Genomic DNA, 10,713 nt, shown 5'->3' on the forward strand with positions numbered 1-10,713 from the left:
TCTCCTCGCCCTGGCCACCCCGCGACCAGCCGCGCTTCCTCATAAGCTGCCTGTTCTCGCATGTATTTCCTCAACCCCAAATACTCCGTTACATTTCTGCTTTCACAGCTCCCATATCTAAACAAAATGGCCCCCAAGAAGGACGAGAAGCCCGCGACTCAGGAGGCCGGCGCCGAGGCCCCTGCCAAGGCCGAGGCCAAGCCCAAGGCCGAGAAGGCCGCCAAGAAGGCCAAGAAGGAGCCCTCCAAGAAGGCTGCCAAGGAGCCCAAGGGCGACGGCGAGAAGAAGGACAAGAAGAAGAAGAAGAGCGCCGTGGAGACCTACAAGCTGTACATCTACAAGGTGCTCAAGCAGGTGCACCCCGACACCGGCATCAGCAGCAAGGCCATGTCTATCATGAACAGCTTCATCAACGACATCTTTGAGAAGGTGGCCACCGAGGCCTCTAAGCTGAGCCGCTACAACAAGAAGCCCACCGTGACCTCCCGCGAGATCCAGACCGCCGTGCGCCTGGTGCTGCCTGGCGAGCTGGCCAAGCACGCGGTGTCGGAGGGCACCAAGGCCGTGACCAAGTTCACCTCGGGCTAAGCGCCCTCCGGACGGACACCTGGGCGTCACACCTCAAAAAAACAAAACTCGGTGTTTCTCAACACCACCTCACATATTTCGAATGGGATGGGTGGTGGAGGACGGCCACTTGACGCACCACAGGTGTCCGGATGAGGCACCTGCGTGGCGGTATAAGTCTGTAGGGGTGATGTCAAATCATGATACCTGGTGCCTCATAATTAATACGGCAACAGACTGAAGCGGTTCTGGCCGGTCCGGAGATGGATGCCTTATCATGTTGGGCACTTGTGGAGCGTGTGTGAGGCGTGTGGACCACTGGGATCCTTGGGGCCCCAATTACTTTTTGCAGTGCACAACCCTCATTGCATACGGCATATGGTGTGCAAGGGACTGTTAGCGAAAGCTAATGAGGGCTGTGTTACCAGGTGGGCCCCTTGCCTCCTCCACTTGGCTGTACCTACGGGACTCTGGTGCTTGGCAGGGCATGTGGAGGCCCCCAGTTGCTACTGCGCATTGGCAGGCAAGCAACCGTGCATGTGGCATCGTTTAAATTATAGGTGTGGACGCCGCGGGATGGGATCATGCAGGCTGAAGAGTGAAGACGACAGTTAGCATGGGGCCCGGCCCGGCCCCCCACAAATTAAAGCTCCTCCTCGCGGTAAGGACAGGGAGGACCTAACAAGTGGGGAGTAGTCTCAATCTGGTGTCACGGTCTTCAGCAGGCCGTTGCAGCAGGGAACGCTGGAATGACCCCTGTCTGTGGCACTCGGGAGCGCGGCAGCGCATGCGGTATGCTGCAGCACGGAGTGGCAGGCACGGCCCGAGGAAAAGGCGGCTCGCTGAGCATGTTGGCAGCGTGGTGCGGAAGCTGGGGTTGGTGTCTTATGTAAGCGGATAACGGCAATGTCCGGCATTGTGCAGGCTCAGGACGGTATAAATGTAGAGGCAGGGATGATCATGTACAAAGGCACAGAATCCCGAGGTTGAGGGTGGTGTTGAGAAACACCGAGTTTTTTTGGGGGTTTTAGGTCCTGGCACGCCACGTGCGCCCCGCTTCTCCAGGTGAGGGAAGACGTGGCAGATACAGCGTGTGCAGGGTGTAGGAGTTGCTTAGCCACCGAAGCCGTACAGGGTGCGGCCCTGGCGCTTGAGCGCGTAGACCACGTCCATGGCGGTCACGGTCTTGCGGCGAGCGTGCTCGGTGTAGGTGACCGAGTCGCGGATGACGTTCTCCAGGAAGGTCTTGAGCACAGTGCGGGTCTCCTCGTAGATCAGGCCGCTGATACGCTTCACACCGCCACGACGAGCCAGACGGCGGATAGCGGGCTTGGTGATGCCCTGGATGTTGTCGCGAAGCACCTTGCGATGGCGCTTGGCGCCGCCCTTGCCCAGGCCCTTGCCGCCCTTGCCACGTCCGGACATGTTTGCTGGTAGGTTAGGGGTACGAAGATAAGATATGTGAGTTGTTTTGTGCATCACACTGAGGCCCTGGGCGGTTATAACAGGGCGCTCGGGGCAAGGCAGGATCCAAGTCAACGACACAGGTGAGGCGTTGACCAGGCCTTCATGCAGTCGAGTCTTGCCAGTCAACGCCTCACCCTGGCCATGTTGACCAGTCATCCTCGCGCCTGCTATTTAAGCCGAAGCAGCTTCTGCTTATTTAAAACTTTTCAGCAATTCACATCGTTCTTTTCCCAGCTTCCAACAAGATGGCCCGCACTAAGCAGACCGCTCGCAAGTCCACCGGTGGCAAGGCGCCCCGCAAGCAGCTGGCCACCAAGGCCGCTCGTAAGACCCCCGCCACCGGCGGTGTGAAGAAGCCTCACCGCTACCGCCCCGGTACCGTGGCGCTGCGTGAGATTCGCAAGTACCAGAAGTCGACTGAGCTGCTCATCCGCAAGCTGCCGTTCCAGCGCCTGGTCCGTGAGATTGCCCAGGACTTCAAGACCGACCTGCGCTTCCAGAGCCAGGCCGTGCTGGCGCTGCAGGAGGCCGCTGAGGCCTATCTGGTGGGCCTGTTCGAGGACACCAACCTGTGCGCCATCCACGCCAAGCGTGTGACCATCATGCCCAAGGACATCCAGCTGGCCCGCCGCATCCGTGGCGAGCGCGCCTAAGCGTCCTGGCGTCTGCGCTGCCCTCTGGCGTCTCCCCGTTGTTTCGGGCGTGACAGCAGCGGGAGGCGCAACAAAAAACTCGGTGTTTCTCAACACCACCTTATCCTCGTGGTCTTGGAGGGCGGGGCTGTGGGGCAGTGTGACAAATTCCAAGCCGAAGTCGTGGCTACAAGGGAACCTCCACCTTTTACCTTGGATTTTGGGTGGTTCGGACCCCACTTGTCGCGCCGAACGGCAGATTGGCAGGGGGGCGCGGTGGAAGGCAATAGAGATGGTGGGAGGAATTGAGCAGCTGCGTCAACCCCTGTGTTTGGCTGCTTGGGGGGAGCTACACTCGTGCCAGCCTGTCGCGCACGATGGAAGTGGGGCTCTGTGGGAGGCCACAGCGCCCGAAGGGCTTCATGCAGCTGCCTTGTATTTTGGCTGTCATCCGATGCCTCAGCTGTGCATGATGGCCAAGTGCCCCAACCGAAAACCATGCCGCCAGCGTTTACGCATGTGTCCTCCATAATCCAACACCTGGTCGCGCAGTCTGAAGCACGCCGCCCGCTCGCAGGATGCATGCCTTGATGCACACACGAATATTTCCGCCACCGACAGGCTCGCACGCGCGCGTCCCTTCCCTTAGCTACAACCCTGTACGGTAACCCATGAATCGCGAATCCCTGCGATCCCACTATGTCGCACGCCTGCTCGCCCCTCCAGCACGCCTCCAGCACGCAGTCCTAACTCTCACGCTAAAGCTCCTCATACACGTCGTACAGCCCGCCGTGACCCACATGCACGCCGTAGTCTTCCCCTTCGTCCTGTTCCTCGCCCTCCTCCGCCACGCCCTCCAGCCCCAGCTCCAACGCTAGCCGCCTGTCCAACCCCGCCTCGCCCGACACGCGCCGCCGCACCCATCGCAGCTGGCGCGCCCCCGTTCTCCCCAGGGCTTCCATCATGCCAGGCATAGCCCGCCTTACGCCGCCGCCATCCCTGCCGGCCTCCTCTTTCCGGCCCTCCAGCTGCCCCCAGCTCGGCCCCGCCGCCGCCGCTTTCGCCTCCACTCCTTCACCCTCCACCGACAGCAGCGCTCTCCGCCTCGTGGTTTCGGATGGCTCGGTAGGGTGGTTTCGGATGGCTCGGTAGGGTGGCGGGTAACTGAATTCCAAACGGAAAGCGTGGCTGCAGAGGGACCTCTGGTTAGCTGCGCATCTGCTGCTGAGTGGGTGACGTCCAGTTCATCAAGTCTTCGACGCAAGATAATATAAAGATACGCACCGGTGGTGGCCGCGGCACGCTCAGGAACCAAGCGATGTGCGCCCTGCCCAGCCAGTATGCTGTGGGCATGCGTCTATGGTCACAAGCTCAGTACAAGCAGGTTGAGGCATTTGTGGGGCCGCCACACAGGCGCTGGGCCCGGCTATGGGCACGGCGCCGGGAGGGGCTGCCAGGCGCCCGGCCACCGTGTGGTCAGGGCACCGCTAGTCATGTCGGGCTGAGTGCCGTGTTTGCATGCCACCTAGTGTAGGTTGACACAGCGGGGCGGGTCAGGCGCGCCACACAGCCTCCGGGGCACTTGTGCTACATATGCTGCCCCGCAGCATGCAAGCACGCCCACACGCCCACAAAGGCATGCGCTCCTGCGCCCACAACCACATGCCCTGGAACCTCTGGTGCATTGCAGCTGACATGTCACACGTGGTTCCTGTATTATGACGCCGGCAGCCGGCCTGCGCCCGGTCGCATGCCGGAGCCGTGACTGTGTTACCGAGCGGCGGCGGCGGTGATGCAGGGTGCGAGGAAGGTGAGGGGGCCGTGTGTACGTCATACGGGCTTTGTGTCAGCCCTTTTGCTGTCCTCTGTCCCTGATGTATATCACAGCCTCATCACATAGCCTTGCGGCCCCTGTGGGCGCCGGTCTATGGCACAAGAGGGTCTGCTCGCCTGGCTGGGCAGCGCTCAGGGCCCCGCCATGGCGCCGCGGCCTGGGCTCCTGCGTGCTATACCCTGACGGGCGCGACTGCAGTGGCGGCTGCTGGTCTCATAGTGTAAGCTGGCTGGGAGCCCAAGGGCCGACTGTGCACGCAGCGGAGGGGCCGGGCGGGCCCCGGTGGCCCCGAGGTGGCGCAGCGAGGGTCGCCGGTGACGGCACGGCGTGGCACACCTGCGCCATGCGGCTGTTTGCCTGTGCGAGTATTTCATATTACATATATATTATGTATCTATGTATCATGTGGGGCAAGTGGCCTCGGGGCTGGTGCAATGAATTGTTTTCGCCTTTCCAGCGCGACCGACCCTAGCGCGAGCCACGCAAGGTCAGGCTAGAAGTCGCCACTTTCCTGGCGTCGGTTCCTCCATATCCCTATCAGCATATACTTTCATGTAAAAGACCGCAAACAAGATACCTTGAAGTGAGGGTAGGCCGACTCATTCTGAGATGCGGACCCGCCAACCATGCCACCATGCCCACACGCGAACCAGCGATGTGCGCCCTGCCCAGCCAGTATGCTGTGGGCATGCATCTATGGTCACAAGCTCAGTACAAGCAGGTTGAGGCATTTGTGGGGCCGCCACACAGGCGCTGGGCCCGGCTATGGGCACGGCGCCGGGAGGGGCTGCCAGGCGCCCGGCCACCGTGTGGTCAGGGCACCGCTAGTCATGTCGGGCTGAGTGCCGTGTTTGCATGCCACCTAGTGTAGGTTGACACAGCGGGGCGGGTCAGGCGCGCCACACAGCCTCCGGGGCACTTGTGCTACATATGCTGCCCCGCAGCATGCAAGCACGCCCACACGCCCACAAAGGCATGCGCTCCTGCGCCCACAACCACATGCCCTGGAACCTCTGGTGCATTGCAGCTGACATGTCACACGTGGTTCCTGTATTATGACGCCGGCAGCCGGCCTGCGCCCGGTCGCATGCCGGAGCCGTGACTGTGTTACCGAGCGGCGGCGGCGGTGATGCAGGGTGCGAGGAAGGTGAGGGGGCCGTGTGTACGTCATACGGGCTTTGTGTCAGCCCTTTTGCTGTCCTCTGTCCCTGATGTATATCACAGCCTCATCACATAGCCTTGCGGCCCCTGTGGGCGCCGGTCTATGGCACAAGAGGGTCTGCTCGCCTGGCTGGGCAGCGCTCAGGGCCCCGCCATGGCGCCGCGGCCTGGGCTCCTGCGTGCTATACCCTGACGGGCGCGACTGCAGTGGCGGCTGCTGGTCTCATAGTGTAAGCTGGCTGGGAGCCCAAGGGCCGACTGTGCACGCAGCGGAGGGGCCGGGCGGGCCCCGGTGGCCCCGAGGTGGCGCAGCGAGGGTCGCCGGTGACGGCACGGCGTGGCACACCTGCGCCATGCGGCTGTTTGCCTGTGCGAGTATTTCATATTACATATATATTATGTATCTATGTATCATGTGGGGCAAGTGGCCTCGGGGCTGGTGCAATGAATTGTTTTCGCCTTTCCAGCGCGACCGACCCTAGCGCGAGCCACGCAAGGTCAGGCTAGAAGTCGCCACTTTCCTGGCGTCGGTTCCTCCATATCCCTATCAGCATATACTTTCATGTAAAAGACCGCAAACAAGATACCTTGAAGTGAGGGTAGGCCGACTCATTCTGAGATGCGGACCCGCCAACCATGCCACCATGCCCACACGCGAACCAGCGATGTGCGCCCTGCCCAGCCAGTATGCTGTGGGCATGCGTCTATGGTCACAAGCTCAGTACAAGCAGGTTGAGGCATTTGTGGGGCCGCCACACAGGCGCTGGGCCCGGCTATGGGCACGGCGCCGGGAGGGGCTGCCAGGCGCCCGGCCACCGTGTGGTCAGGGCACCGCTAGTCATGTCGGGCTGAGTGCCGTGTTTGCATGCCACCTAGTGTAGGTTGACACAGCGGGGCGGGTCAGGCGCGCCACACAGCCTCCGGGGCACTTGTGCTACATATGCTGCCCCGCAGCATGCAAGCACGCCCACACGCCCACAAAGGCATGCGCTCCTGCGCCCACAACCACATGCCCTGGAACCTCTGGTGCATTGCAGCTGACATGTCACACGTGGTTCCTGTATTATGACGCCGGCAGCCGGCCTGCGCCCGGTCGCATGCCGGAGCCGTGACTGTGTTACCGAGCGGCGGCGGCGGTGATGCAGGGTGCGAGGAAGGTGAGGGGGCCGTGTGTACGTCATACGGGCTTTGTGTCAGCCCTTTTGCTGTCCTCTGTCCCTGATGTATATCACAGCCTCATCACATAGCCTTGCGGCCCCTGTGGGCGCCGGTCTATGGCACAAGAGGGTCTGCTCGCCTGGCTGGGCAGCGCTCAGGGCCCCGCCATGGCGCCGCGGCCTGGGCTCCTGCGTGCTATACCCTGACGGGCGCGACTGCAGTGGCGGCTGCTGGTCTCATAGTGTAAGCTGGCTGGGAGCCCAAGGGCCGACTGTGCACGCAGCGGAGGGGCCGGGCGGGCCCCGGTGGCCCCGAGGTGGCGCAGCGAGGGTCGCCGGTGACGGCACGGCGTGGCACACCTGCGCCATGCGGCTGTTTGCCTGTGCGAGTATTTCATATTACATATATATTATGTATCTATGTATCATGTGGGGCAAGTGGCCTCGGGGCTGGTGCAATGAATTGTTTTCGCCTTTCCAGCGCGACCGACCAGGCTAGCGCGAGCCACGCAAGGTCAGGCTAGAAGTCGCCACTTTCCTGGCGTCGGTTCCTCCATATCCCTATCAGCATATACTTTCATGTAAAAGACCGCAAACAAGATACCTTGAAGTGAGGGTAGGCCGACTCATTCTGAGATGCGGACCCGCCAACCATGCCACCATGCCCACACGCGAACCAGCGATGTGCGCCCTGCCCAGCCAGTATGCTGTGGGCATGCGTCTATGGTCACAAGCTCAGTACAAGCAGGTTGAGGCATTTGTGGGGCCGCCACACAGGCGCTGGGCCCGGCTATGGGCACGGCGCCGGGAGGGGCTGCCAGGCGCCCGGCCACCGTGTGGTCAGGGCACCGCTAGTCATGTCGGGCTGAGTGCCGTGTTTGCATGCCACCTAGTGTAGGTTGACACAGCGGGGCGGGTCAGGCGCGCCACACAGCCTCCGGGGCACTTGTGCTACATATGCTGCCCCGCAGCATGCAAGCACGCCCACACGCCCACAAAGGCATGCGCTCCTGCGCCCACAACCACATGCCCTGGAACCTCTGGTGCATTGCAGCTGACATGTCACACGTGGTTCCTGTATTATGACGCCGGCAGCCGGCCTGCGCCCGGTCGCATGCCGGAGCCGTGACTGTGTTACCGAGCGGCGGCGGCGGTGATGCAGGGTGCGAGGAAGGTGAGGGGGCCGTGTGTACGTCATACGGGCTTTGTGTCAGCCCTTTTGCTGTCCTCTGTCCCTGATGTATATCACAGCCTCATCACATAGCCTTGCGGCCCCTGTGGGCGCCGGTCTATGGCACAAGAGGGTCTGCTCGCCTGGCTGGGCAGCGCTCAGGGCCCCGCCATGGCGCCGCGGCCTGGGCTCCTGCGTGCTATACCCTGACGGGCGCGACTGCAGTGGCGGCTGCTGGTCTCATAGTGTAAGCTGGCTGGGAGCCCAAGGGCCGACTGTGCACGCAGCGGAGGGGCCGGGCGGGCCCCGGTGGCCCCGAGGTGGCGCAGCGAGGGTCGCCGGTGACGGCACGGCGTGGCACACCTGCGCCATGCGGCTGTTTGCCTGTGCGAGTATTTCATATTACATATATATTATGTATCTATGTATCATGTGGGGCAAGTGGCCTCGGGCTGGTGCAATGAATTGTTTTCGCCTTTCCAGCGCGACCGACCCTAGCGCGAGCCACGCAAGGTCAGGCTAGAAGTCGCCACTTTCCTGGCGTCGGTTCCTCCATATCCCTATCAGCATATACTTTCATGTAAAAGACCGCAAACAAGATACCTTGAAGTGAGGGTAGGCCGACTCGTTCTGAGATGCGGACCCGCCAACCATGCCACCATGCCCACACGCGAACCAGCGATGTGCGCCCTGCCCAGCCAGTATGCTGTGGGCATGCATCTATGGTCACAAGCTCAGTACAAGCAGGTTGAGGCATTTGTGGGGCCGCCACACAGGCGCTGGGCCCGGCTATGGGCACGGCGCCGGGAGGGGCTGCCAGGCGCCCGGCCACCGTGTGGTCAGGGCACCGCTAGTCATGTCGGGCTGAGTGCCGTGTTTGCATGCCACCTAGTGTAGGTTGACACAGCGGGGCGGGTCAGGCGCGCCACACAGCCTCCGGGGCACTTGTGCTACATATGCTGCCCCGCAGCATGCAAGCACGCCCACACGCCCACAAAGGCATGCGCTCCTGCGCCCACAACCACATGCCCTGGAACCTCTGGTGCATAGCAGCTGACATGTCACACGTGGTTCCTGTATTATGACGCCGGCAGCCGGCCTGCGCCCGGTCGCATGCCGGAGCCGTGACTGTGTTACCGAGCGGCGGCGGCGGTGATGCAGGGTGCGAGGAAGGTGAGGGGGCCGTGTGTACGTCATACGGGCTTTGTGTCAGCCCTTTTGCTGTCCTCTGTCCCTGATGTATATCACAGCCTCATCACATAGCCTTGCGGCCCCTGTGGGCGCCGGTCTATGGCACAAGAGGGTCTGCTCGCCTGGCTGGGCAGCGCTCAGGGCCCCGCCATGGCGCCGCGGCCTGGGCTCCTGCGTGCTATACCCTGACGGGCGCGACTGCAGTGGCGGCTGCTGGTCTCATAGTGTAAGCTGGCTGGGAGCCCAAGGGCCGACTGTGCACGCAGCGGAGGGGCCGGGCGGGCCCCGGTGGCCCCGAGGTGGCGCAGCGAGGGTCGCCGGTGACGGCACGGCGTGGCACACCTGCGCCATGCGGCTGTTTGCCTGTGCGAGTATTTCATATTACATATATATTATGTATCTATGTATCATGTGGGGCAAGTGGCCTCGGGGCTGGTGCAATGAATTGTTTTCGCCTTTCCAGCGCGACCGACCCTAGCGCGAGCCACGCAAGGTCAGGCTAGAAGTCGCCACTTTCCTGGCGTCGGTTCCTCCATATCCCTATCAGCATATACTTTCATGTAAAAGACCGCAAACAAGATACCTTGAAGTGAGGGTAGGCCGACTCATTCTGAGATGCGGACCCGCCAACCATGCCACCATGCCCACACGCGAACCAGCGATGTGCGCCCTGCCCAGCCAGTATGCTGTGGGCATGCATCTATGGTCACAAGCTCAGTACAAGCAGGTTGAGGCATTTGTGGGGCCGCCACACAGGCGCTGGGCCCGGCTATGGGCACGGCGCCGGGAGGGGCTGCCAGGCGCCCGGCCACCGTGTGGTCAGGGCACCGCTAGTCATGTCGGGCTGAGTGCCGTGTTTGCATGCCACCTAGTGTAGGTTGACACAGCGGGGCGGGTCAGGCGCGCCACACAGCCTCCGGGGCACTTGTGCTACATATGCTGCCCCGCAGCATGCAAGCACGCCCACACGCCCACAAAGGCATGCGCTCCTGCGCCCACAACCACATGCCCTGGAACCTCTGGTGCATTGCAGCTGACATGTCACACGTGGTTCCTGTATTATGACGCCGGCAGCCGGCCTGCGCCCGGTCGCATGCCGGAGCCGTGACTGTGTTACCGAGCGGCGGCGGCGGTGATGCAGGGTGCGAGGAAGGTGAGGGGGCCGTGTGTACGTCATACGGGCTTTGTGTCAGCCCTTTTGCTGTCCTCTGTCCCTGATGTATATCACAGCCTCATCACATAGCCTTGCGGCCCCTGTGGGCGCCGGTCTATGGCACAAGAGGGTCTGCTCGCCTGGCTGGGCAGCGCTCAGGGCCCCGCCATGGCGCCGCGGCCTGGGCTCCTGCGTGCTATACCCTGACGGGCGCGACTGCAGTGGCGGCTGCTGGTCTCATAGTGTAAGCTGGCTGGGAGCCCAAGGGCCGACTGTGCACGCAGCGGAGGGGCCGGGCGGGCCCCGGTGGCCCCGAGGTGGCGCAGCGAGGGTCGCCGGTGACGGCACGGCGTGGCACACCTGCGCCATGCGGCTGTTTG

General features: G+C 62.5%; 4 protein-coding genes across 4 annotated transcripts; 2 read left to right on the forward strand and 2 right to left on the reverse strand.

The window, feature by feature from the left end:
* The first annotated feature begins 74 nt into the window (after positions 1–74).
* Positions 75–1,262, forward strand: CHLRE_17g713450v5 (uncharacterized protein). The gene has a single exon (XM_001700409.2). It carries the CDS (start codon positions 127–129, stop codon positions 586–588), a length of 462 nt encoding a protein of 153 aa, XP_001700461.1. The 5' UTR covers positions 75–126; the 3' UTR covers positions 589–1,262.
* A 6-nt stretch (positions 1,263–1,268) lies between these two features.
* On the reverse strand, positions 1,269–2,074 carry CHLRE_17g713500v5 (uncharacterized protein). Its single transcript, XM_001700356.2, has one exon. The coding sequence runs from the start codon at positions 1,990–1,992 to the stop codon at positions 1,681–1,683; it is 312 nt and encodes a 103-aa protein (XP_001700408.1). The 5' UTR covers positions 1,993–2,074; the 3' UTR covers positions 1,269–1,680.
* A 100-nt stretch (positions 2,075–2,174) lies between these two features.
* On the forward strand, positions 2,175–3,026 carry CHLRE_17g713550v5 (uncharacterized protein). Its single transcript, XM_001700408.2, has one exon. The coding sequence runs from the start codon at positions 2,280–2,282 to the stop codon at positions 2,685–2,687; it is 408 nt and encodes a 135-aa protein (XP_001700460.1). The 5' UTR covers positions 2,175–2,279; the 3' UTR covers positions 2,688–3,026.
* A 72-nt stretch (positions 3,027–3,098) lies between these two features.
* CHLRE_17g713575v5 (uncharacterized protein) lies at positions 3,099–5,024 on the reverse strand. The gene is made up of 2 exons (XM_043072124.1): positions 4,837–5,024; positions 3,099–3,830 (listed from the first exon to the last, which is right to left on the reverse strand). The coding sequence occupies exons 1-2, from the start codon at positions 4,872–4,874 to the stop codon at positions 3,425–3,427; spliced, it is 444 nt and encodes a 147-aa protein (XP_042914583.1). The 5' UTR covers positions 4,875–5,024; the 3' UTR covers positions 3,099–3,424.
* Between the last annotated feature and the right edge of the window lie 5,689 nt (positions 5,025–10,713).

This window comes from Chlamydomonas reinhardtii, chromosome 17, assembly GCF_000002595.2.
Source record: "Chlamydomonas reinhardtii strain CC-503 cw92 mt+ chromosome 17, whole genome shotgun sequence".
Lineage (NCBI taxonomy): Eukaryota > Viridiplantae > Chlorophyta > Chlorophyceae > Chlamydomonadales > Chlamydomonadaceae > Chlamydomonas > Chlamydomonas reinhardtii.